Below are 27,940 nucleotides of genomic sequence, written 5' to 3' on the forward strand. Positions count from 1 at the left end.
TGCTATCGCGCACGTACAAAACATTTTCTAATCATATTTGCATACACTCTTCTTCGATGTATCTCTTAAAGTAATTTACACATTGAAATTTACGTATTTCTGTGCACTATTTTCATATTTTTTACCATTTGTTTGAGCTACTTGCTTTTCTACCAGAGGAACCAACTGTTATCGGATGCCTTATTTATTGCATTTGCTATCTTTTGAGCCGGTGAATTCGTGTCGTGAGAGTGATCCACATCTGATAACAGCTGGCGTGGTTTTCAGAATTAGTACTCCTACGAAAGAAAACGCCTGTGTGTGCACACGTGAAGGTTATTCCTGAGTGTTTATGATATTAAGATCATGGCTCTTTACAAAGTATTATCTGTGCTTTCTCGTGCTAAAGATACTAAGGTATAAATATTTATGCACAAATTGGACTTTCGGGTCAGTTATTTGATCAAAGCAGTAGTAATTACGATTTGTTGCCCATATATCTTATAAATTTTGGATTTTTGATCTTTTTAGGTTTTAATTCCTGCATTGTCAGTATGGTCCAAGAACCAGAGAGACAGCTCTACAGTGAGTATTATTGTCACTTAAATGTACATGATAAATATTTTATCTCTATTGATAGCAAATTAGCTTGTATATCAATGAATATGCACAATGATTAACAGGAGTTTTAGAATTAAAAATTTTATTTTACTGATTCCTAAATGTGCATGTAAAGATATGTGACCAGGCCCAGACCTACTTACCCACAGTGCAGCAGACCCCCTGCCCACTGTCCGAGATGCCAAAGAATGTTTTAAAATTTTAATAGAAAAGCTATACTCAAATTTTAAATGTTCAAAATATATTTTCACCATTATTGTACAAAAATTAGGATTACCCCCCCCCCCCTCCCATAAATTCTCAAAACCTTAAAATAAATAAATACAACATTTAAACAAATGAACTCGTATTTAAGATGGAAATATTGAAGCAGTTAAAAAGAAACACTTGTTTAAAAAAAATTTTTGGGAGAAGGTAGCAAACTAGTGGCCAGTTATGAGCTGTGATGATTTTTTTCAGCAGGGTTTTAAATTAAAGATCCGGGCCTGTTTGTGACATACATATATGAAACATATGAAGGAATTTAATGTTAAATTAATTTCTTTAATGAAACAATGGAGATGTTTGGAAATTAATTAGATATTTAGAAGGCCATCACATTGCATTTTTGTGGCACCCTTTAGAGATGAACAGAACTGCATAAAATATTGTTCATCTGCCGTCTTGAAATCCCTTTAAGACCCAAGTCATGGGTAACCCTTGCAGTTGTGACACTTGCAACATGGTAAATTCTTCACTACTCTAACTCAGAAGCGCACCCAGGATTGCTTCCTGGGAGGGGCTAGAAGTTTCATGAGGAGCTCCGATAAGTGAAGTCAAAGGCAAAATCAATGAAGCTTCAAGAGGCCCACCCTTGAAATAAAAGTTACAAGTCTAGGAAACATTAAAAGTCCTGAAAAAATCTAATTTTAGAGAGTTCTTAGTGACTTCAGAGAATAGACGGAGGTGAGGGTTTCGTTAGCACTGCCCCGAAAAATTTCTGAAGTGAAGCCTTAAGAATGAAATTTTAGGGGCGTTAAAGGAAGATGAGAAGGTTTTCCCCCTCGAGAATATTACTAAATTGAAATTTCTAAATTCTGAAATTTATTTAAAAATTGAAGATTTATGCAATTGTGGTGACGTGAAAATGAAGTTAGGGGGCTCTCATGCAGAAATTTTTTTTGAAATTTGTCTTAAAAATGCATTTTTGGCTACCTTTGACGGTGTTACGGGAAGAGAGTCGGGGTTCAAGGGCTCCGCCCAGAAATATTTTCAAATTGAAGTTATAGAAATGCAAATGTAGACTATTTTGCTGAGATATTAGAAGATTAATGGGGGGGGGGGGGGGCTGCATACTCTGGGTAATGCTTCTAAATTGAAGCCCAAAAAGTACATTTTTATGCTATGTTTGGTTTCAAGGGTTCTCCTAGAAACATTTTTGACATAGAGGGTCTAAAAAGACAATTTTTAACTATCTTTGGTGTACCAAGGGGCACAGCATGGACGGGAGTTCTCCGATTTAGAATAGATTTTGCAGCTATCTTTTGGGGATGATACACAAAGGAGGGAAATGCGGAAGTTCCGTACTGGAAATACTTTGAAAATAAAGTTCCCAAAACTCCCTTTAGGCTATACTTGTACCAGTTGAAGGAGAGGGTAAGTCAGGGCCTGATTAACGCACGGTCCGGCGGGTCCGCGGACCTGGGCACCACAAATTTAGGGGCACCAAAATAGCCTAGCCTAAATTCACTTACTTACTTTTTTTTAAAAAGCTTATTTTACTTTTTCTCAGCTTTAAGGGAAAGGAGGCTCAATTTTTTTTAAAAATCAGCTCAAAACCTCATAAAGTTAAAAACATTTCGCGTAAAGAAGTCGTTGTCCCCTAGCTCCGGAATTTCAAAATAATTACTCAGATGAAATGTATGAACGTTTTCCAGAAGAATAACACACTTTCAAATTTTTGCAAAAAGTAACCCTTCTGGGAATGTTGAATGTTCCTGGAGAATGTTTTAGAAGGATAAGATCATTAAACATTACACATACATTTCCGAATGTGGATTCAGCCCTGCAGCTTCTTCTTACCTTGCCTATCAGCAGTTCTTCCAGTGAATGTTCCTTTTCCTTTTTGAAAAGAATCAAAAATCATTTGAAAAGCTGCGTTTCTCAGGGTACTTTACAGGCGTTTTCCTTATTGATCATTAAAAATTCTGTGACATCAAACATAGATTTCGATTATTTGATCAACACATTTGCCTCTGTTAAAGCCAGAAAGAAGACTTTTTAAAGCTTGATGTCAAAATTAGTAAGATTTTTTTTTTTTTTTTTGCAGTTTTAAATTGTTTTTTAACTTTTTTTCGTCTTAAGGTAAGGCAATTTTAACTGTGATTAGTGTGGTGACCATCAAGTGTTTGGTATTCAAATCCCAGGTTTCCTTTCAAATGTAGTAATGTTCCTTTAAAATGTAGTTTCTAGTATATTAGGTTTCTAGTATGAAATATTGACTTTATTATGGTGTGCATTTTCTCATGGGGGGGGGGGGCACCAACATCTACTCAGGACCTGGGCACCAGTTAGGCTTGATCGGGCCCTGGGGTAAGTAGCTCTCTCTCTCAGAAATTTTTCAAATTTAAAGTCTTTGAAAAAAATGAAAGTTATCTTCGTTGAAATTATGATGGGAATTAGGGAATGTGTGCTCTCTCCTGGAAAATTTCTAAAACTCAAGGCTAAAAAACGCAAATTTATTTAGGCTCTCTTTAGTCAAGGGGATTCGTCTTCATGCTTCTGGGAGTTGCTTAAGCCCCTTAGCTCCCCCCCCCCCCCCCCGTGCGTGTGCCACTGCTCCAACTACAGTGCTCCAACTACTGTGCTCTAAAAACACAGGCTTGCAATGAAATAATATAAAATGAGTAATAGCTGAACTTAGTGTACCTACTTTTGGGTGCTGATTTGGAAAAAATTGGGAAAAAATTCTATACCTTTGCATTTTTGTAAGAAATTCAATTTTGTGATAATTTATGTGCATTTACCATGTTTTTTTTAATTTTTTTTACCTTGAGTTTTTTCTTTCTTTCCCTGATCATTTTCTACAGTGGTAAAATCTGAAACCTGCAACTCTGAGACACTGGGAAATAAATCTGTTAGCCAAAGAAACCTCCTTTTCCTTTGTACAGATACAGTGAAATAATCCTTGTTGAGAACTTCAAAGAAGAGGAGAACCTGGTCTTATTGTTGTAAGGTTCAGGGCTAGAAAAATCTTTAAAATTTTACATGCTCTGTTACGCATGTTTGTCTAAAAGATACATGCCCAAATTTTTACATGCCCAGTTTTCCTTATTGTATATCAATAAAAGCATTTGAATTTGTCGTACAGCATTAATCAGACGAATTATTTTTATATAATTCATAAAAAATAGTTTGAATAAATAGAACATAATAAGCCGTCGTTAAATTTAAAAAAATTTAAATTATATAATGGGAAGGATCACTTTCACACAAACCAGAAACAGCAAACCCATCTTAGCAGTAGGGCTTAAAATAAATTTTGAGCCCCAAGTAAGGATACGGTTATTTTTCAATAAAATACGAAATAATAAAATTTTTGGAAAAAAATATTTGATCAAAAAATTACATTCCCGGCCAAGTATGCAAGAGTAAAAGATTCATGCCCGATCGAAATTTTTACATGCCTTGGGCATGTCAAGCAGTATAATTTTCGAGCCCTGGTGAGGCTCCCGGATTGTTGAGCAAATTTAATAGCACTTTTCACTTACAATAAAGATGATTGGTGGCTATTTATACCTTTTTAACTATTTAAAAATATACTTTTTTAACTGGTCATGAATTTTTTAATAGAGTAAATGTTTCCCCTGGATCTCATAAAGAGATGCTGAAACAGTTGTGGACTCTATATTAAAAAAACTTCTGTCAACTCCTTGTTCTTATGACCTTCTATTTTCAGGATCTCAAATCAGTTATGGCAAAAGCTATTGTGGAACATCAGAAAAAGGTTAAAGAATTTCGTGAAGTTTATGGCAGTAAAGTAATTGGCGAAATTACGATTGATCAGGTAATTCTGAACGCATTTTTATTTTGACCCTATACATTTTTAGTAAAAGTGTTAGAGTCAGAAAATATCTTCTTATATTTTAAGTTGATGACATTCTGTTTTTTTTTTTATTTCAAATGTTCATTGAATTTTTACTTAGCTTATAATCATAGTTATAGCAATTTAATATGTTACAAAGTTAGATAAGAATTCGAAATAACAATTCTTCCCAATGAAGACATGGGGAAATAATTGAGAGTTTTATCCTCTGGAAGAATTAGCCAATTTCATATTGATTAGAAAAATTGTATCTCTCCCATAAAACGAGGCCGGCTCCCTAGAGCTGCAGGCCAAAAGGCAAGCGAGACCGTGGCAGGCTTAGAAAATCCAGTAGGACAAAAAAGCTGGAATAGGCTTTTGGCCTGGTCTTTGAAAAAGAAGATTATGATGATTCCTAATGAAAATAAAGGAAAAATTATTCCTAATGAAATATTTTTTTCTAGAAAACGAAAGCTTCTACATTATTTAAATAGAGGTTTAAAGGAAAAAAAGCTCAAATAAAGCAAAAACAAACAATGATCTCTAAATTGAAAATAACCGATTGCTGGTATTAAGTTTCGGTGTATTTTTTTTAAATGTATTATTTTAAAAACCAGTCTTCACCATAGTGTCCGGTGGCGTACATAGATTTAAGTGTCCCCCCCCCCAAGAATTTATGTTTGCCCTATCTTAGATTTACCAAAAAATGTTTAAATTGTAATAGAAATAAAAGCGGTATGCTGAAGATAATATTCAGTTTTAAATTTTACCGTTAATTTTATTTTACGACCACAAAAGACGCAATCATGAATAAAAGGCGGCATATTTATATATTTTCATTGTAACGTAAAGTGCTATTCTTTATGTATCAAAAAATCCTCAAACCTCGTGCCTTCTTGCACTGAGGGGGTTGTGGGGTGCTATTTACGTCACTGGCAGTGTTCAAAACCTTGGATAGTTGAAGCTCTATTTAATCTAAGGTAATTTACACAGTGTACCACCCCCCCTTACAAACACAATGTACCCCCTTACAAGTGCTTAAAATTTGTCTCCGGCCTGAAGTAGTTGATGAAACTAGACATTTAAGGGATAAAAAAAGATCAGTTTGCATGCGAAAGGTATGCTGGTGTTCAATGTTACTCTTTGCTATATACAGCAGCAATCGGATACTTTAACACATACCATTTTGAAAAGTTTGAAAGACAAAGGAACAACAAATATAATTTTTACTAAAAAATTTTTTTTCAACTTTTCTTTGATTTCATTTTCCAACCATATAATGGCAGGGCCGATGAGAGGGCATATCAACTTAGTTGGAAACTAGGGAACCCTTTCAGAATTGAAGTAGTACGAGTTTTATGAGGAAAGGGGAGCCCGGCGACCAAACTGACAAGGCTCCCGCCTTAGCTCTTAGTGGCTCTGTATGTGGAAGGGGGGGGGGGGACTGCTCTAACTGTATGGACAACTCTTGAGGTACAACTAAGGCTACACACACACTAGAAATTGAGGTGCAGAATAGTGGCTCTAAGTTTACACTAATCAAAAGATACCTATATTATCAGTGTTGTTAAATTACACAGATATATAGTACATGAAACTATTCAACTTTTTACTAGTCTTTTTGTACTTCTAGCTTCAGTGAGAATGTTACACTTGTTTTCCATAATCTGTGGTTAGTTCTCAATAGTTTTGTTTTTCTAAAAACAATAGCTGTTTCTTAAAAGAATGCAATGTAAAATTAAGATTCTTATCACGATGATCTATCTTGTTTATATGATGCAGTTTAACTCAAAAGGGGGGAAAGTCTGGTAAAAAAATAGTTTATTATAAAGAAATCCGAATGTTTTGATCCTTTTCAAAAGGGGGTGGTATTAAAATTCTCAAAAAGTACCATGTTTTGGAGAGTTTTCATTTTTTTTTTTTGTAATCATTGCTCCACAAATCTCCTGTATTCTGCGTATCTTAATCATTGATATTTTGTGTAATGTATTTGACTTTTCTATAGTAGTAAGGGCCGGAATTTATCAATTTTTAATGAGTATTAAATTACTTAGGTATATGGAGGAATGAGAGGAATGAAAAGTCTCGTGACAGAAACTTCACATCTTGATCCCGAAGATGGAATCGAGTTTCGGGACTTTACTATTCCCCAAATAAAGAAACTGCTACCCAAAGCGCAAGGAGGTGAACAACCTTTGCCGGAAGGTTTATTTTGGCTCCTTTTAACGGAAGACATTCCAAATTCAGAACAGGTATTTATTATTCACTCATTGAGCAATGATGATTGTTGATAAAATGTGACTGTTTTAAAAATTAAATTTTTTATTGTGTAATTGTAAAGTTTGGTTGCATTTATACTTGCAGTGTGCTCAATTTGCATTGAAACTAAACTTAATTTGCAACAGGAAATGTTTTTAGAAGAAGAGCAACAAGTAAAAAAAGGGGGGGGGGGGAAACCCCTAAAGAAAGCAGTTTAGGAAAATATTTTAGATTTATCTTCATATTGTAGAGAAAATTAGTTGCCATACATAAAACAGGATGATTTATTTTTAACTGAAAATGATTTATTTTAACTCATTTTGAAATGTTGTTTAGGTGGGTTTCATTGTTTTTCTTTTATCTATGCCTTGCAAAAGTTGGTTATGGCCTGCTGAAAATAACAAACCCTAGTAACACATGTCGGTTGTATTGCATTTAGAAAAGATTGCTTTTTAACTTCAAAATCATATGCTTTACACGAATATTACATTGTAGTTATTTTATGATCATTATGTCTTAAAATTTTCTTGTTGCACCTGGTATTTACTTTTAGCTCAATTTCATTGCTATTTTTATGTTATGTGATCCTATTACCCTGTTTTCAATTTGAAATTTTTTTATCTCGTTTTAATGTTTATAAAAACACATTAAAAACTGATAAAAGCAAATTGACTTTTAGGTACAAACTATCTCTAAACAGTGGGCTGAAATGGCTGATGTGCCTCCTCATGTTGTCACAATGTTAAATAATTTTCCATCTCATATGCATCCAATGTCACAATTCAGTTCTGCCATAACAGCTTGCCAAACTGAAAGCAAATTTATTAAAGCTTATTCCAGTGGTGTATCAAAAGGAAGTCTTTGGGAGGTATGAGACATTATTGTCAACTCATTTTCTAACAGTTTTCTAAAGTTTTGTGTTAAAAAATGAATTTATGGGCAATAAATATTCATGTTTTAAAATATTGTGAAATACTAAATGAATCTTTTATGTGCTGTTGAATGTGCATGCTAGAAAATAACCAAATAAATGCATATGCTTTTTGTTTAGCATTGTTACTCATCTTTCTCTGAATTTTCTTATTAGTATATTATAGTTTCTGATTTTATTTTGTACATGTTTTATCTTTACTATTTCAAAAACAAACTGATGGTTTTCAAGTCGGGGTTTTTTAAAAGGGGGAGGGATTTTAAAGAACTTTTGTGTTAAATCAAAGCTTTTTAAATATTTCACATGAACCTCAATTTTACAGAGTATTCTTAATAGAAATGCATTCATTTTTTATTTATTTATTTTATTATTTTCATTACCTAAAAAAATTAAGTAATTAGACTAAATATTTTCTCTGAGCAGAAAGATTTAAACATTCCAGTATTAATTTCTTTTTAGTATGCATTTGATGATGCAATGGAGTTGATAGCAAAGCTGCCAACTATTGCTGCTATCATATACAAAAATATGTATCGTGATGGAAGCCCAATTTGTGCCATAGACCCTGAAAAAGATTGGTCCTACAATTTCACATCTATGTTGGGATATGATGATCCAGATTTCACTGAACTAATGAGACTCTATCTTACAATTCATAGGTTAGTTAATAATTTTTTTCTGCTTTACATAAATTTCTGCTTTGCAAAAATTCTACTTTACATGAATAAAAAAAGCAGGATTTAAATTAGCAAAATTTTTGTCTAGAAACATTTTATGCAATGAACAATAATTATGCATAGTTTAATGTATAAATATATTTTCATAGTTGTAATCTACCTAAATGATCAAAGCAGAGTTTGATTTATGGGAGCAAGCCATCAATTTTCTCCAAAATTAGCCGAGTTGAAAAAAACACTTTTTGTTTATCACAAATAATATTAAAAACTTCATTATCTTCATCCAAAATACCTCTTAAAGGTCACAAAATGTTTTGTTTTTTTAATCATGGATAAATAAATGAAGAAATTGTAAAAATTAAAATGTGTACCATAAAGCTAAAAATTATATGAGCCAACTCAATTATTTTCTTTTATTGTGTTGTCTAGAAAATTCATGCCAATTTTTGATAGGTGACATAAGGGCAGGTCTGATTATATCAAAACAATTGAAAACAAATGGCATGGATTAGGTTATGTGCATGGCAAGTTATGTGCTATGGCAAAGGGGGTGTAGCTGAAAGAACTGTAGAAATGGTTACTCTGTTTAAAGCTGGTGATTTTAATCTTAGCATATTGTGGATTGGGATAAATAACTCTCATGAATACCCTGGGCATTTAACCAGCATCTATAAATTTATGCATGCAACCCATTGACTTTTGTGACCAGTCAATTGGTAAAAGAAACAAATCACGGGAATTCTTGTCACCGGTCCACAATTTTTTAAGGATTTAAAAAACTAATTTAAAAAAAAGCCTGGGTAGGCCTTCCAATTTTTTATCTATACATTGTTTGCTTCAATGTTTCACTTTTTTTCCCAGTATTGTATAATTATTAACTTTTTACTACCATTTTTAACTTGTGTGAAAGATATATCTATATATTTTTTAATTTCTTTTAAAACGTAGTGATCATGAAGGGGGAAATGTTAGTGCACATACAACACACTTGGTGGCAAGTGCACTATCTGACCCATATTTGTCATTTGCCGCTGGAATTAATGGACTTGCAGGGCCCTTGCATGGCTTAGCCAATCAGGTAATATTTCAGTATATTTTACTTTTTAGTATTTTCTTGTTTTCACTTTTTAATTCCGTTTCAAAAACTTTGCTTCTCTGCTGCTCAAAAGTTCCTTGATTTCTAAACTTAGATAATTGTTTCTTTTTTTTTTTTTTTTGTTAATACGGTCAGGCCCGCGTTATTGGGTAATGGATAAACAAATATCCTGAATATACGAATGAAACCATCCGGAACTGAATATTTCCCCATAGACTCAATGTTAAAGATCCACCCTAAACCGAATAATATTGATCTTTCGCAAATATTTTTGCTGAGAAAAGTTTTGAATAAATTAGAAATTAAGTGAGAACAATTATTGACATAAAAATATAAAGTAATATTTTTCGCCGACAATGGGTGAGAAAAACAACCTTCTTGTTCCATCAAAACGTTTCTACTGTGTTATTAAATTTCTTTTGTCTTAGCCATTACAAAAAAAAATGCATAGCACAGTCAATAATTAACACAACAAAAGATACATTTTAGACAAAAATAAATTTAGAAATATTAAATGTAAAACACAATAGACCAGGACAAGTAAAAGGGAGTTGGAAAAGTGTTCCTAAATGGCATTAAACAAGCAATCCACAATTATGGAATTTTTCAAAAAATGATGCTTTGAAAAAAGGGGCCAAATCAAAGTTTTCATGACTGAAGTTGAACATATATTTTTAGAATTTTCATACGTACATATGTAATTATTAAAATATTTTATTTAGCTTGTTTCAAAAACGTTTTACCAATAACATTTATTATTTCCTTTAGAGGTACTGCTTTATATTCATTACATTTTAAGATAAATGTTGACAATTTTGAAAGGTAAAAAAATTTCCTCTCTTAATCAAATATTTCTTGGAATCGACAATATTCGATTAAGTGGGGCGACAGTATTTATGTGACCATTCCCTGTATTGGGGTGTGAGGTGCATCTCTGAACCCCTTTGTTCCTCCTAAAGTCTCCCGAAGATAGCTTGAAATAGCATTTTTAAAGCTTCAACTTACTAAAATTTTCTGGAGAACCCCTTCCCTGAAGTTCGTTAAAGATGATTTAAACTTGTGTTTTTAAGAGACCCCAGTTTTACCTTTATATCACCAAAGATAGAATTACTAAAAAAAAAAGAAACTTTTAAAACCCAAATTCTTAATGCATCTTATCATATAAATCTTTTTGAAGTTATATTTTTGCAAATATTATTATATTAGGGAGAAAGGATAAATTTCATTGGGGAAAAAAATCATTTTTTTACTTAACAATAAGACCGAAATCTGTTTTAATAATTCTTCCTGAATGAGTCACATACCCAGTGCATCTTCTTTTAGGACAAATTTTTCAGTTTTGCTATTTCTACAAGCCAAAATGTAGCAGTTTCTTTTGAAGGATAATAGCTACCATGTGACTGGTAAGCAGTTGATAATTATTACAGCATTTTGAATTCTAACCGGTAGCAAAAAAAAAAAAGAAGGTACCAGTGAAACTAAAGTGAATACTTTTTTTTTTTTAAATTCTTTAACAATTGGTAGGGAAAACTTATGTTTTTATAGTAAAGTACCTAAAGGGACTCTAGCCTCTCCATACTTTCTAACTATAATGTTCAATATTTACAGTACTGTGAGGCAAATGATTAAATAAGCACTCAAATAGTGTCATATAATAAGTTCAAAAGTTCCATTAAGCTCTGTTATGTTATTTGATTTATTGAACAGAACCAAGAGAAGCCATATAGGCCCTTCCATCTTTCTAGTGTTAGAAAAAAATTCACTAATAAGTCCATTTTTCAGTGGTTTCATTAATCAAGAATTTTGCAATTTACTAAAAAATAAGCTTGGTAGCATTTGAAATTTAAGAAATTGTTTGCTTTTAAGTTAATATTATGTGTTTGCAAATGTAATTGTAGGAAGTGCTTGTTTGGCTTAAAAAACTTCAAGAAGAGTTGGAAGATGATTTTAATGAAGAAAGGGTTCGTGAATTCATATGGAACACATTAAAGAATGGACAGGTATGTGGAGCCAGGCCTTCTTTTTACTTTGCAAATATAGTGAATGCTGTATTTTCTGATTTAACTGATATAACATGCAGAATTTTTGTTTCAAAATTCTTTATTTAAATTAACACACAAAACATTTCCATAAAAAATAAATACTGTGAAGAAATATTGCTTGCTGTTTCAAATAACTGAACTTTTCTTTAGCAATAAAACTCATATTCAAGTGAGAGAAATGAAAAATAATAAAAGTGAAAATACAATACAATGCATATGCATGAAATAGAAAATACAAAATAGTCAAAAACAAATGTTTAGTGAAAATCAACTACTTTTGGTATTCCCAAGTCAACAACTCTGAGCTCTATTGTACTTTTGAAGATTTTACCAGTGGTACCATATTTTAAAAATTGGTTAAGATGCAAAGGATGAGTTAAAAAATCGTGAAGAGGTTTTTAAATTTCAAAAAATGACTTGAATGAAATGAGTTTAGGCATTTTTTAATGAGAAATCCTTGAAATGTGAAAACGTTTGTTTTCTTTATATGCCCTTTTTTTAAAAACTAGGGACTTAGCTTGCGGACCCCCTAAGATAACTTACTTAATCTTATTTGGTTTACCAAGACTTAAATCATATGTTAAGAAGTAGTTGATTTAAGTACGTGTTGTTACAATTAGAACTAAATCAAAATCATATTTGCCGAGTTGCAATGAGGCCTCTTTTTAGCTTCCATGTAAGCGGTTTTATGTGCATGCACAATTCAGTAAATGCTAAAATTTCAACGGTTAATGAGATCTTTAGAAAATTGTCTTTAAAGTAATGAAAATTGTAAGATTATTTTTCTGTATTTTAGCATTATAATCATTTATTATGAAATTAGGTTGTTCCCGGTTATGGACATGCTGTATTAAGGAGGACGGATCCTCGCTATATTGTGCAGCGGGAATTTGCTCTAAGACATTTACCTCATGATCCCATGTTCAAATTGGTATCTCAATTGTATAAAATTGTGCCTCAAATATTATTAGAGCAAGGAAAAGTAAAGAACCCTTGGCCAAATGTTGATGCACATAGTGGAATCTTATTACAAGTAAGTAATAAGTTTCATAATAATTGTTGGATTATTTCGTAAATAAGTTTTAAATTATATTAGTTTTAAGTTTAATCTGTGTACTAACTAATACTACATTGGCAGTTAAATACCCCCTACTAGTTGCAGTTGTAAATAAGCTGACATTATTGAACATATTTCTTAACAGGACACAGTTCTTATACACGATGAAGTTGCTCCCTAATATGGAATTCCTATGTTTCTCCCTTTGATGGTCATTGTGTAATCAAAATACCCTCATCATTTTAAGTATTCTTCTCAATCTTATCATCAAAATTTCTTTCATTAAAATATTTACTAATGAACTTCCATACTCAAAATTATTTTGCCTAATGTAGTTTCATATTCTTAAAACATATTGTTCTTTTCATTCTTATTTGCCTGTCTTTTGTATTTTGTAGTTTTAATGAAGAAACTTCGCCAGTAAGGAAAAAAATTGTTGTTGTTGTTGTTGTCGTGTCCAAAGAAGTGCAGAGTGCGAAAGGTTTAAATGGCTCCAAAAGTCTTAAAAACAAGATGCGCTAATTCTGGAGCCCAATGATTGTAAAGGATTTCATGTGGTGGTGCTCCAAGTTGGAGGAGGGAGCGAATAATGGCCTGGCAATTAAAGACATGGTCTGGGGTTAGTTGTGAATAGGGACAGTGCTTGCAGATGGGATAGGATTTAATATTATTTGGTAGAATCTTCATGCCCTTGAAATGTCCAGTACGTAGCCTAGCTATTGTAGAAGAGAGGTTTCTTGGGCAGTGGAGGTCAGGGATTGTTGCCTTGCTGAAAAGCTGATTATAGATCCTTTGCCTGGCTACAGCATTAACGTCTTTGAAGGTGGCTGTTAGTGGTTGGTCTTGGTCACGTGCCTCCTTTGCAAGGGCATCTGCACACTCATTTCCCTCGATTCCGACATGAGCTGGGATCCACTGGAGAATGCAGGTTGTCTTGAGTGAGTGGAGAAAAAAATTAATTTCTTGTGTCAGTCTTTGCACTATTCATTGGAAAGGGGGTGCCATTGCCTCCGAAGAGGTTGGACTTCTGCCTGTTTGGACCGCGGCGGGAGGTATTTTATTTCCCTCCTACCACCTTTTAAGGAAAAAAATTAAAACAAGTATAACATTTGGAAGTATAATTTTTCTAAATGTTTAATTTATTAGGAATTTTTTTAAAGTTCGACTATTAAAAAGTTCTAAATTTACCTTTACCAATAAGATCAATGCACTAATAGCAACAAACTTAGAGGCTTGTGTTTCAGTGCTAATAAGAACTCCTTTATCAATTGTGAGCAATGGGGCTGAAATGAAACTGCACTTCCCTTAAATTGAGAGATGAATTAGAACCTGATAATGCATGAGATTTTATTTTGGTAAATTAGTAGTTTCGGAAAAAATTTCCATTGAATTGGGTCGCCTGTCTAACACAAAATTACTTTATAATTAGTTTTAAAAAAAATTTATGGCTTACAATATTTGGAAACATCCTGTAAGCTAAATGATTTCAATATTCTCCTTGACCAAAATATGGTATAGATTTGAAGGTAAATATAAAAAAAGGTCTCACATTACCAGTCACTTTTGTCAATTTAATGTTAAGGCAATAGCTGAAACATATCGCTCGCTTGGAAAAAGAGTGCCACAATACGAAATTTTTAATTTTCTTTTTGCTTAAAGATTTTCAAAGGACAATATCTTTGGGAAGTAATGACAGATTTTTTGCTGGAATATTAATCGGAGGAGTGCACAGCAAACTTACTTTTCTTAATGCAAATTGCCTGAAGAGTTCAACTTCAAACGTCTCTCCTGTAAAATTTCATTTCTTCGTATTGTGGCAGTCTTCTTCCAAATGAGCGGTACAGGATACAAAAAATGGCATACAACATTAAATTTCTAGTTTTTTGAAACAACAGGATTAGAACCTGGTATCTTCTAGATAAACTACATAATAATAAACAGTGGCATAGCGTGCTTTTGCAATTGTTTTCTGAAAATGGTACATTGAATTTAAAGATTTATGAAGTAAAAATGTGACACTGAAAATGTATGTGGTTAGATTTGATGTATCTTACTTTTAACTAATGTGCACCTAACAAGATTTCCTTTACAATTGTGTCCAAGCACACGATCTGCTATAAAAATAACTTTATTGTACTAAAAATAATGTAACTGTTTAATATCTTAATCTAATTTTATAGTACTATGGAATGACAGAAATGCAGTACTATACAGTGTTGTTCGGAGTCTCAAGAGCATTGGGTACAATGGCATCTTTAGTTTGGGATCGAGCTCTTGGACTACCTATAGAAAGACCAAAATCTATGACTACTGATGGCCTTATGAAAGTTGTTGGAGCAATATGATTTATGTTTTTTCTATCTTTATATTATATGGTTATGTTAACTATATAAAAAGTAAAATATGTTGTTATACTATCTTGTAAATATGAATTTAAATTAAATATTTTTTTAGAAAGAAATTATGTTCAATTTCTACCTGCCTCCACAAAAGTGAATTATACACATGATTTAAAGCATTAAAATTGTATGAGAGAACCATTATTAAACTGAAATTCAAAATAGTCTTAGTTTTTAGTTATAGAACTAGAACTAAAAAGTTGCTTTTTTTTTCATTTCTCAAAATGATTTATTTACCCCTTTGGAATTTATAAGCATTTGGTCACAAAAGCAAATTTTCTTTTTAAAGATAAAAACTTCCACAAGCTCACCCTTTAACAAAACTCGCTTGCTTTCCATGAGAATGGAGAAGAAAGGTTGACCCCCATTTCTTTTGTCAAAGGTCTTTTTTCTAGTACTGTTCTCCCACTCAAAGCTAGAGCCCAATCTAGAAAAATGTGATGCCCAGGTCCTGAATAAATTTGATGTCCTCCTTGAAAGGAAATCTTGTCTTCTCAAAGTAGTTATTGAGTACTGAAAAACTAATAGATTCATACTTATATGTTGATGTGTCTATGCTAAGCACTCACCATAACGCCAAATGTAATAATATTTGGCAAAAGGATCTCTGATTTGGTTCAGGTTGATAAAGAGCAGGGGCGACTTCATGAAAAAATACCCGCAAGTCTTAAAACAGGGTTCATACTCAATTTCAGAAATAAAATGAAGGAGTAAAATGAGATTTTGAAGGAATACTAATGGGCTTTTTTAAAAAACATATTCAGCCCCATTCTCCTTCGTCACAAAGTGTCACACTTCACCTTACTACTCCTGTCATTTTTTTTATAAACATATTGTTATAAAAACTCTGTAATATGTCACTTTTTATCGCTCTTTCTCTTCCCCTTGTCACAATTGCATGAACCTGTCTCCCCCTCAAGGCATGACCTTAGTTGTGGATGTGGAAGACCCTTTTTACTTTATCGTATCTTCTTTAAATAATAGCTGAGAGTGTGGTCAAAGGAAAAGCAATAATCATAAAACTTGGAAAAAAAAAAAAAAGTCAAAACACCATTTAAGCATGTTTTACTTCACTGATAAAATGTGTTAGTCATCTAAAAATATTTTCACCTGCAACATTTACGACTTCTATGATCAAATTGTAAATCACATCTTTATGAAAAAAATATACAAAATTACTACTTCAAAATTGTCCTTATACCTTTGCCCTTGTGACTAAGTTATCGATTCAAGTATTTTTAGTTAGTCATAGAGGAAAAGCATGTAGTCTTGAACTAAAAAAGGAGTTAAAACCAAAACAAATGAGTTTGAAGGGCCCATACATAACGGGCAATACATCTGCTGCTATTCTTGCATCTTGTATAGAAGATAATTTTTGGCTGTAATTCTTCACTCTCATCATCCCCAGAATCGTTCTCGCTATTTTATAGTAAGGTACTCCGAGTAAAATTCTGTCATCATTGCAATAAAATCTAACATTTGTGTTTGAAGGATGTTCATTTTCTTTCACGAAAAGCTCCACTCATTCTGTAAATTTATGCCTGAGAATTATTATATTCACTTTGGACAGACATCTTTCAATGCAATGGCAGTTTCCTTTTCTTTCTTTCTTTTTTTTTGGACTATGCTATGTGGGGGGAAAAAATTCGATTCATGGAGTTACATTAGCAAGGAAAATCTGACGATGGTTCTTAAATAGAATTCTGCTTAATAAATATTTTGACTCGATGAACACAAAAAACATTTATTCTCCATTCAGTTAGACAGGAATAAAAATTCCCATTGGATCATCGAAGTTTCACTGTATAAATTTTTACACATACAGTAAAATTCTGTTAGAACAAAATATCAGTTTCGGCGAAACAATTTTTCAGTTCCAATTTAACTCATTAAACTGCTTGAATTCCATTACAACATATAAAATGTATATACAAGGAATTCCTACAATAATAACGAACTTTAGAAGACCACAAATTTTGTTTGTGGTAACAGGTATTTCGTTGCAATGGAACTCAAGCAATGTAACCGCACTTAAAATTTATTTTGTTGAAACGAAAATTTTGTTGTTAATGGATTTCTGTAATACAATTAAAATAACAATCGAATAAAACTGCCACTTGAGTTTTAGTATTTTTAATATTCTCAGAAGCTATAGCCATTAAGTAAATAACTACAAAAATTATAAAAGGAGAATTTTTATTTTAATAAGCAATTTACATAAAACAAAATACATTACACTGAGATGAAAAGGCAACTAAAAATTGTAAAATTCTTAAGACATCAGTGACCATATCTGAAACAAAAATGTTGCATTAATACTTGAATAAAAGATAATTTAAATATATACATGTAATTATGTATTATAATTGTTATTAATTTAAATAAATTATAAATATTCAAACATCACGTTACTTACTTTTGAAATTCCCATTCACGGTTATCTAGTGGACAAACTTGCCTTGTTTTCAACCATCGAGAAATACAATGGAAATGAAACGCATGCTAAAAAAATAAATATATTGAAATGAGATCTTATAAAAATACCAATATGTTGCTAATATTATAAGTATCTTACAAACTATTACAGTACAATCGAGTTTATAAGGACTAACGCAGACTATAGGCAATGCGGATAATTGAAAATCCAGGTAATGTGTCCAGTTAGCAAACAACATCCTTAAATAGAAAAACTTACCATTTATTGTCGTAAAAAACTGTTTTGTAGCAAACTTTTGAAAATTAATTACAGAACATTAAAATTATGTACCATTAATTTTTTCACATCACTACTTAATAAAGAATTTTTCCAATGTCTACTATTTCAAATATGAGTGGCATTTGATGGGAGCATGGGCAAGGAATTGCTGAGATCATATTTTAAAAATTACTATCTCAAAACTACCGAGTTTTGTGACTAAAAATACAGTTGGCTCTCGATTTAACGACTTTCAAGGGACCACGAAAAATCATTCTTAAATAGAATGCTTTTAAAACTAAAGTGGAGCATCTGGGGCCATGAAAAGCTGTCATTAAATAGAGAAAGTCGATGAATAGAATCGTTAAACAGGGAGCCAACTGTAGTTGATAGTTGAGAAAAAGTTTCTAATATATTTGCCGGAAGCAGAAGATAGTTTCCAAAAAATCTCCCCATTTTTTAAAAAAGAGCATTTATGTCATAACAATAATAATACTTTGAAGAATAGACATATCTTGGCTGTGTGATATGTAAGCAGAAACATTCAAAGCAGCAGACCTTAATTTCCCGAAAGGGACAAATTTCCCCTCGGAAAAAAGAACTTTAAAAAACACTCTCCGGACTTAGTCCAACCCTTTTAAATGAACACTAAAGAAACAAGACAAATTCTGGTACAATTTCACTGTCTGACTGTTAATTAATGGTAACAGTAAAAGACTGACTGCTTAGATTGAGCATTTGTGATCGATCTCAGGAAAATTAGCACTTGCATTCAAAAAACTAACGTAAGGCGACAAGAAATTGAAAAGCAAATTTTTAATGCCATTCATTCAGAATGCAAACAGAAAAACAGTAATTGTAAAAACGAAATTTTTATAAAAACCGCAAATACAAAAACCTTTAAGAAAAAAAACAATGTTTCTGATTGGAGATGTATAAATTATATTTCCCCCCTGTGTTTTGAAATGCTTGTTTTTAGTAAAATAAATGTGGTAAGATATTCCTGTTTTTTACTGGAAAATAGAGGTTAAGCTTATTAGAGTATTTTTAATTTTTTTTAAACAATGCATTGTTGTTGAGAAAAAAAATTCCAGATAATCCCCAGCAGCGTATAATCAGCCACCACATTAATTTTAGACTTTAACAGATGATCTGCAGATTATATCCAGGAAAATACAGTAGTTAAAAACGTAAAATATATTTATCACGGTCTGACTATCTGAAGTTAGTAAAGCATTTAGCAGTCTGACACAGAATCCATAAGGAAGAACAGAACTGCATTGCAGCAAAAGTGTACAGTAGGGCTGGGCAATAAAGGAATTTCTACAGGATGGTTAATAAATATTGTAACACTTCAAAAAATAAGTTATTTATCGTTCATTAATAGTTTGTATAAAAACAATTACTCAATTTTTTTCTGTGATTGGCAACTTTTTGTAGAAGCAGACAATTTTAGTTTAAGCAAAAAATTTAGAATATTTTTAAAGATGGAAGCCAAAAGGTTAATGGTTAAACAGCTTCTTGATTGCGGATTTTCTGCAGGTAAAATACTTAAGCAATTAAAATGCGTTAGTTTTAAAAGAACTTTATATAACTATTGGAGAATAATAGCTGTATAAATGGACCAAAGTACGGTCATCCACGTACTGTCCGTACAAATGAACGTATCAAAAGAATCCCTGAAAAGATACGAAGAAATTCACAACGTCCTGCAAATAAAATCGCTGCACTGCAGAAGAGAATGTGTGTCCTAGAACTATGCAACTGGTCATAAATGAAGACCTGGATTTTCGCCCTTATGGGAAAAGAAAAGTTCAAGGTTTGACTACTGCACAAATAGGGAAAAAGTTACTAAGATGTAAGGAATTGCTGAATCGCTACGGTAGCAAAAGTGTTAACGAAATAATTTTCTCAGATGTGAAGCTTTTTTGTACAGAGCAAAGTTATAATGCTAAAAATGATGTTGTATGTTCTGCAACCTTCCAGAATATACCTGAAAATCTTCGAACTGTTAAATGCTTTAAAAACAAGAATTCTGTTATGGTTTGGGTTGAAGTGTCCCACAAAGAAAAACTGCTTCTGAAATTCCTCAATAAAGGAATAAAAACCAATGCTGAATATTACAAACAGGAAGCATTGGCTACATATTTATTACCACATGCTGACAGATTGTATTCCAAAAAGAATTTAGCAAGGTTTTGCATCGTCCCACCGATCCAAAACAACTCGGGAATGGCTGCATGCCAATTTCTCGACATTTATCTAGCAAGAAGATTGGCCACAATCATCTTTTCTTTCCTAATAATAAAGCTGAAATTCTGTCAGGAGGATGTCTGTGACGTGCGTAGCGCCTACACCCTTCGGCCGATTTTCATGAAATTTGGCATAAAGTTAGTTTGTAGCATGGGGGGTGTGCACCTCGAAGCGATTTTTCGAAAATTTGATGTGGTTTTTTTTCTATTCCAATTTTAAGAACAAAACTATCATAAGATGGACGAGTAAATTATGAAATTATCATAATGTGGAACTGTAACATGGGCACAAGCCAATTGGCGAGATATGAAATTATCATAACGTGGAACCGTAACATGGGTACAAGCCAATGGCGAGAAAATTCACCATACATTATTTGTAAATATACAGGCGAACCAAAAGACCTTTTAATTTTTCTATTACGGGCAAAGCCATGCGGGTACCACTAGTTAGATATAAATCCTTTAGACATTATAGCATTAGGGAGATTTTAGAGTATAAATTAAATGCTAAGCAGCACAAAAGCTTGGATGCTCTCAAAGCTTCCATACTGAGGGAATGGGACTAGGGATTGCAATGCCAACCCGCTAAAATTATATTTAATGCTGCTAAAAAGAAAATTTTATTTAAAGCATGTAATTTTGTTGCAATCATATTCAGAAAAATTAGTTTAAGATTTCATTATTAAGCAATCTAGAAATAAATATTGAATGAAATTAAGAAGCTAACTTTAATATATTAAGTGACATTGATAAGTATATTAACAGGAGTAACATTTTGTAATTATTGTTCTAGAAATTTTTAACCCAAGCAGGGGAGGAGGTAAACAAACAGGAGAATCATATCTATTACGTTATGCTGCACGATGTGACATCATCAAAAAATAAAATAAGGCAAGTTATTACCTTGTGGCAAAAATAATATAACCTTCGATTTTAGTTTAAAGAAATTTTGTGAGCAAAGCAGAAAAGTCCAACTGATTTGCAGAAAAATTATCTGACTCTAAAGACTCCATGCAACTACACAGAAGCAATTTATTCTGACTTACCTTTACCAGGGAATTCACTAATTTTAGCTATTTTTAACAGCTAGCAACTCAGCTAACAGTTAGTTTGTTAAAGTAATGGACAGTTGAACTCCCAATACTTTACTGTAATGTGTTTACAAAAATTGACAACCTTTTACTTACATTTGAATATATATGAAGATTAAGTAACTATAAAGTTCTCTTTAAAAAAAATAAAAGCACCTTTAGCAAATAGAAAACTACCCCCTTAAATCTTGTTTAAAACGTGAAAATATTTGCTTATTTTTTTTCTAAACAGTAACTTTTACTTATACATGTGTGATTTACAATGAATAAAATACATACCTGCCAACCTCCGAGAAAAAAAAATCCGGAAGATTTTTTTATTTTTATCCACAAGATTTTAACGTAAAATAAAATCAAACAGGAAACCTACCCTCTTTACATTTAACAATATATTAGTTATGAATTTCATATCAATTGAAATTACTTTCGTTTAGTAAATATTACTTTTATTGCTTTCTTTAAAAGTTTGGAAATAACATTTGTTACTCATCTTAAAAAAAGAACGAAGCAAAAACAGCTCGAATTGAGAGAATGAGAAGATAATTGGCGCCGAAATTGTGCCCCTAGTTGCACGCCGCGACGCTTGCTTTGATTGGATCCCGATGAAGTCATGCGCTGTATCACTCAGTGACGTCATAATCTTGCCTCGCTTCTTCTCGTGCCATTCTCTTCAGCAACCTTTCTTTGGTTACTTGGCCTAAAACGCGGTGCCGCGTTCCACAAAAGTATCGTTAGCGCCAAAATTGGAGAGACAATTATTTTTCCTACAAAACGTGAAAAATCCGGAAGATTTTGCTCATAACCGGAAAAACGGAAAAGGACATAAAAATCCGTAAAACTTCCGGGAAATCCGGAAGGGTTGGCAGGTATGAAAATATTAAGAAAAATCTATACATACAATTATTTATTCATTTGAGTGAATTATAGTTGGAAAAAAAAACAACCAAATAAACTGATAGTTGAATTACAATTTACATGCTAAGGGACAACTTAGTCTGCCCTCCATTTTTGTTTCGAATTAACAACTTCATGGCTTGGGGGAACCACTGTACTATTTTGATTTGCAAAAGAGTTAGCTAAATTAATGCAAATTAAAACAGTTCAAAAGTGACAGAAAATTGCAGCAATAAGTTTAAATTGGCAAACAAAATAATATTTATGCAGCATTTAATTTTTTTTCTTTAATTGTTTGGTACTTACATTACAAACACCCCATGCAACAGTACATTCTTCACTTGTTGCAGAAGCTTGATTTGCTTGACATTCTATGCCTGAAACGAATAAAGAATAACAATTAGAAGTCTATATATTGAAAAGAACTTCATGCAATCTGAAGATGAAATACACAAGCTTGAACTTACATAAATCCATAATATGATTTCGACAAATGGCGCAATTGTCAACAACAATATCTAAATGAAACAATATCAATAAATTAGACAATAACTATAAATAAAATAGTTGAAAAAGACAAATTATGGTTAAAACTCACCCCAAGCCCATAAGGCCACAGCATTCCACTGTAAATAAAATGATAAAATTTAATTAGTTAAGAAAATATATATGAAAAAAACTCATACACGCAGAATTTATAAAGTATCTTGAATATAGAGTGCTTCACAATTCGCCCTGAGGATTAAAGGCTTACATAGTACCAACACCGTAACAATGTTGACTTCACTGGAGAAAGAAACATTTCAAATTTTGTAAAAGAAGCAGTCGAGCACTTAGTACAAAAAAGTGTTTTGAAACGAATAAATATCATGATGACATGTACACTTCGTCGCTTGGTGATATAACTCAAAAAATACCGAAAATGAGATTTTTAATTGATAACACTTTAAAAAATTGATCTTTTACATGGAATAAAGACACAAGTCTTAGTTAGCAAAGTTGCCGGTAGATAATTGATTAAATCCTAATTTGACCAAAGTTCGATTAAAATTTCTAGGAAGCTTAAATGGCTAGCATAAAAACTGCATGAAATAAAAAAAATAGTATAACCATTCTTAAGGGGCAATACAATAATTAGGAATTGTTATGAACAAAACAATAAATTACAAATTGCGACAATTTAAAAAAATGTTCTCCTCTGAAAAAGTTGCTTTTTTGAGTTGTGTCAGTATTGTTTTCAAGCTCGGACATGTACAAATAAAAGCTTTTAAAAAGATTTAAAAAATAAAATAATAATAATTTGAATTTTGACCTTTCGAATCTGTTTCAAAAGGACTTCGTTGAAAAGAGACATTGACGAAGAACATGAAAAGAAAAGCTGAAAAGGAAACTTGATAGCTATTTTAAGGGTAAGTTTTGGAAAAATCAAAGAAAAAAAATCATTTGAATTTTGTCGTCTTGAATTCAAATTATGTTTTTCACAATCACGAGTGTGTGTATGTAGGCGTGTGTATTTGTGTGTGTGTGTGTCGGGGATATGTGTGATTGTGTGTGGGGGGTATGTGTGTTTGTGTTAGGGGGTATGTGTGTGTGTAGGCATGTGTGTTTGTGTCTTGTGTCTGTGTGCAGGTATGAGTGTATGGGTAGTTGTGTGTATGAGTGTTTGTGTGTGGAGGGGGGGGGATGTGTATGTGTGTGTAGGCATGAGTGTGTGTATGTGTGTGTAGATGTATGTATGTGTGTGTATGTATGTACGCATGTAAGTGTAGGATATGGACGCAACCTGGAGACTGTTTTCGCTAGAGGAGTAGCATCGTGAGGATCCGGTCGACGGTGATGCTGCAGAGGGTGCTGGCGAGAAAATAAAATGATAGGACGTCAAAACAGTCAAATAAAAGCAATAAGCAGTCGTGATTGCTCAAAAAAAAAAAAAAAATGACTGTACAAAGTTTTGACTGCTTTTTTTACACATGCTTAGCTTCAACGGGCTTTTGTTGTAGGTTTTTTTTCAATTTTTCCATTTTTTTTTATTCTACATTTTATTATGCCGGACCTTCACAGGTTTTGTAATCCCTAATTCCATCCGACATTTCATTTAGACAAGATTAATCTGTCCTTAATAAAAAAACTTTTGCTGCTTTGTAAAGTTTCTTCAATGTCTAGGATGCATAATTTTTCCTGTTCATGTTTTACTAAAAGTGAACAAAAGTTCTGTTCTCAATCTCTCAGTTGTCCTCTTAAATTCTGCTCATATCAATTAATTGAAATTTAATAATAATTTTGTAGTTCATTCCAAACCGTAGTTCCCTTTTAATTGCTCCTATCAGAAAGACCATGAAATTTAGTACTCTTAACTTCTACATAGAAAGATTCTATTCGACATCTTATTTTCAACAGTTTAAGCTTCAAAATAATCCTTCACTTAATAATATCAAATGTCATGTAAATGTTTTGTGCTGAAATCCGAACTTAACAATTACTAATGCTGATAAGGGGAGTCAACATGTGGTTTTGAACAAAAATGATTATTCAGTAGGTTACTGCCCTATAGCTAGGGCTAAGGCAAAAATACATGAAATACACCGTCAACTCAGTCAATTCCAGCCGAGGACTGCAGTTTCGTGCTTATTAGCACTCATCAGCCCGGCATAGGAGTGACTGAGCTGGAGGTGGAAGTTCTCCAGCCACTGACCAGTCCTCCTGGTCAGTGCTAATTCTTATATTAGCTACCAATTTGTTTGGCACTCTAGGCTTCCTTAAGAGGTTTTTTAGGTTCAGCTCAGTCACTCCTATGCCGGGCTGATGAGTGCTAATAAGCATGAAACTGCAGTCCTCAGCTGGAATTGACTGAGCTGGCAGTGTATTTCATGTAAAAATGATTATGTTAATAAATGCCAGGATTTAAATACAAACAGTCCATATCAACAAATAAAAAGATCTAATTGCTAAACAATGAAAAGCCATCAGCAATACTGTCAAGTCTTTCATGTTAATTCCTGCTACTCACAAGAAACGTTTAATACCGTCCATCGCACGATCTGCTCGATTCTTCGCATTACCTAAAGTTCACAAACCACAGATTCCTCTCTGTCCTATAGTTTCCAACATTGAAACTGCTTCTTACAAACTAGCTAAATTTTTGGTATCTGTTTTTTCACCTCTTCTTGCCAGTAATTATTTTACTGTCAGAAACTCTTTAGAGTTTGTTGCCAAACTTTGTAGTTTCCTGTTGGGCAATCGCATTATGGTCTCCTTCAATGGCAAATCACTTTTTACTAAAGTATTTGTGAAAGGGGTATTAGACTGTCTTAAATTAAGAAGGTTAGAACATCACTTTTCGTGCTTTGAGATTGATGAATTGTTTAATTTAGTTTGTTCTTACTTAGAACAAGATACTTTTATTTTCAACAATTTTTTCTGTATGATCAAGGTCTCTTGATGAGCAACCCTTTGAGTCCAATTTTAAGCGATATTTACATGCACTACTTCAAACTTAAATTAATTAGCCCCCCATTTTACAATTTTATTTTTATGTCGGGTATGTGGAGATGTTTTTATTCTTTTGGACATGTCTCTCCGCGACCTAGATCACCTGTTATCTGTCCTTAAATCTATAGACACACATATCCAATTTACTGTGGAAGTGGAATCTTGCAATCATCTCTCTTTCTTGGATGTTTCTATCACTGGTCTTGGCAATATTTTTATTATTACTGTTTTCCCCAAACCCTTTGCAGTCACTCTTCCCCCTCATAAGTTATCTGGTCATCTCCTGCAACAAAAATTAGCCTCTTTTAAAACTTTTATTTTCTGGGCTTTAGCCAATTGTAAATTCTGTTTTACTTTCCTCAGAATTGAATTTTTTAAAAATCATAGCAGGGGAGTGGGATTTTTCAATTGATATCATAGATATCATTTACAGGAAACTAATTAATTCAACTAATGATAATCGAACAGTCTCGGAACAGAGTCATGAAATACTTTGTTGTTTTACTCTTTTTTTTAATCAAATCGCTAAAATCCTAAAAAATTTCAATTTTCTGACACATTTACTCCAATTAATAAACTGAATTTTTCCTAACTCAAACATCTCACAAACATCACAATAGATAAAAACAACATCACAACAGATAGGGGATTTATAGTATTTCTTGTCAATGCGGATTGGCATACATAAGACAGACTAGACGTGCTCTCAAATTCCATATGAAAGAACATAAAAATTATGTTAAAACACAGGATTTTAAACGTTCCTCCAACATTGTTGGTCCTGCGACCATAACTTTAATTTTTCATCTGCCAAAAGTATCCACGGTTATTTGGTACGATTTAGATTTTGGGGAATCTTCCCCAAAATTCCACTTTATATGTGAATGATTTGTCGAGCAAGTCTTCTTTCCCTACTGTTTGGAAATCTTTCGTTCAATAAAAAAATTCTCAGTGTCCCCCACGAACACTTAGAATTTTCAGTCCTAAAAATGCATTTTAGCTTTCTAAAAACTAGCAATTCCACTTTGGGTGTCATCCCCCAAACAGGTGACCCTCCCCCGAAGTGATGCCACTGCTTAAGGCTTAGAGAGGGCCAAGACAGAGCTGAATGGCTTTCTCTGGATATTCTGAATCTTAACGGTACCAGATTCACCTGGTAGACCCATAAAGATAGGAACATATAAACAGGAAAAGCTGAGGGGGTTTTTGCGAAAAATCAATTTTGTGATAAATGAATTTTTGCAAAAAAAAAAAATGTGAGAGGTCTGTTTTGGTTGATTGGATTTTTGTGAAGGGTCCGTTAACAGACCCAAATTTCCTCTGGCCAGACCCCTAAAAAGGTTTTAACAGTACATAGATTAACAGGGCCGCTCAGAGCTAAAAAGGGCCATTGTTGATCTGGTTGCTATTGACTAGGCTGACATGGTCATCTGACAGCTCTGGCTGTTAAAAGTTGCTGCAGCTGCTTTTAGCATTTTTCAGTCTTAACTTTGATTGTAACAACAAATAATTCCTTTATGTTAACGGTCAGTAGGTTTCCTGAATTTTCACTACCAAGCAACTTGGTAGCAGAATTTTCTTTAGCAGTCTGCAGTGCAAATTAAAAACCAAAAAGAAGTCTGTAGGATTAACCAACATTGCATTAATTGTAAAATTGGGACCGAGAAATGCTAAAAAATAAGATGCTAATACAATTACATGCCATCGGCGGAATGCGGCAGAAATCTTCATTAGCTGAAATTTATGACGTTTTGTCTTCGAAAATTGGAGGAGGGTTTAGTTGGGACTGTCTCTCCCAACTAAGAAACAATCTGTGTCTGCGAGGGACTAAGCATTGGCGTATCCAAGGGGGTTGTGGGGGGGGGATTTGGAGATAACTCGAGATTTTCAATGATACAATAAAAATCCATTCATTATATCAGTTTGCAGAGTTTGTTAATGAGCCAAGAATTAAACGGAGGCATATCGTTACGATACATTTAAATTAATATCCACACACAATGGAAGGAATTAAATACCTTTTTCACTTCAAAACGTTTTTTGTCAGCGCGAGAAGTGCTGGCCGATGATAATTCGGAAGCATCATTGTCAATTTCGTCGTCTACTTCCATTGCGGCCATCAGCTAGGTTTAACTAAAACATACAAAAAAGAAAATATTGAAGCACTACACCAAAATTCAATTCACACCCAATGCTTTTTAAAATTAAAAAAATACATGCCTGTAAATTAAACGCAATTTTAAACAATTAAATTTGTTTCAGGCACGGATCGAAAAGCAAAGCAAAGAAATATGAAATTTATATCACTGCCACAAAAGGAAATAAAAATTAATAGTTAATGAAAAAAAATCAATGTACTGCTAGCATTGACATAATCGATAATATGAATGCA

At 32.8% G+C, this 27,940-nt stretch overlaps 2 protein-coding genes across 2 annotated transcripts; one reads left to right on the plus strand and one right to left on the minus strand.

Moving 5' to 3' along the window:
- The first annotated feature begins 230 nt into the window (after nucleotides 1–230).
- LOC129221341 (probable citrate synthase 2, mitochondrial) lies at nucleotides 231–15,222 on the plus strand. Its single transcript, XM_054855809.1, has 10 exons — nucleotides 231–396; nucleotides 511–564; nucleotides 4,538–4,645; nucleotides 6,718–6,915; nucleotides 7,602–7,790; nucleotides 8,313–8,512; nucleotides 9,479–9,608; nucleotides 11,525–11,626; nucleotides 12,492–12,701; nucleotides 14,906–15,222. Exons 1-10 carry the CDS (start codon nucleotides 346–348, stop codon nucleotides 15,068–15,070), a joined length of 1,407 nt encoding a protein of 468 aa, XP_054711784.1. The 5' UTR covers nucleotides 231–345; the 3' UTR covers nucleotides 15,071–15,222.
- Nucleotides 15,223–17,261: 2,039 nt separating this feature from the next.
- Nucleotides 17,262–27,913, minus strand: LOC129221561 (RING-box protein 1A). The gene is made up of 7 exons (XM_054856056.1): nucleotides 27,769–27,913; nucleotides 27,567–27,681; nucleotides 22,658–22,685; nucleotides 22,527–22,577; nucleotides 22,366–22,436; nucleotides 17,541–17,626; nucleotides 17,262–17,417 (listed from the first exon to the last, which is right to left on the minus strand). The coding sequence occupies exons 2-7, from the start codon at nucleotides 27,666–27,668 to the stop codon at nucleotides 17,405–17,407; spliced, it is 351 nt and encodes a 116-aa protein (XP_054712031.1). The 5' UTR covers nucleotides 27,669–27,681; nucleotides 27,769–27,913; the 3' UTR covers nucleotides 17,262–17,404.
- Between the last annotated feature and the right edge of the window lie 27 nt (nucleotides 27,914–27,940).

This window comes from Uloborus diversus, chromosome 4, assembly GCF_026930045.1.
Source record: "Uloborus diversus isolate 005 chromosome 4, Udiv.v.3.1, whole genome shotgun sequence".
NCBI classification, from domain to species: Eukaryota; Metazoa; Arthropoda; class Arachnida; order Araneae; family Uloboridae; genus Uloborus; species Uloborus diversus.

Coding starts and splice junctions, on each gene's coding strand:
- LOC129221341 (XM_054855809.1), top strand. CDS start 346: ATGGCTCTTTACAAAGTATTATCTGTGCTTTCTCGTGCTAAAGATACT. Junction 6,916..7,601: donor ACATTCCAAATTCAGAACAG/GTATTTATTATT, acceptor ATTGACTTTTAG/GTACAAACTATCTCTAAACA. Junction 12,702..14,905: donor ATAGTGGAATCTTATTACAA/GTAAGTAATAAG, acceptor CTAATTTTATAG/TACTATGGAATGACAGAAAT.
- LOC129221561 (XM_054856056.1), bottom strand. CDS start 27,668: ATGGCCGCAATGGAAGTAGACGACGAAATTGACAATGATGCTTCCGAA. Junction 22,686..27,566: donor AACGTTTTGAAGTGAAAAAG/GTATTTAATTCC, acceptor TTTTATTTACAG/TGGAATGCTGTGGCCTTATG. Junction 22,578..22,657: donor TGTGGCCTTATGGGCTTGGG/GTGAGTTTTAAC, acceptor TGTTTCATTTAG/ATATTGTTGTTGACAATTGC.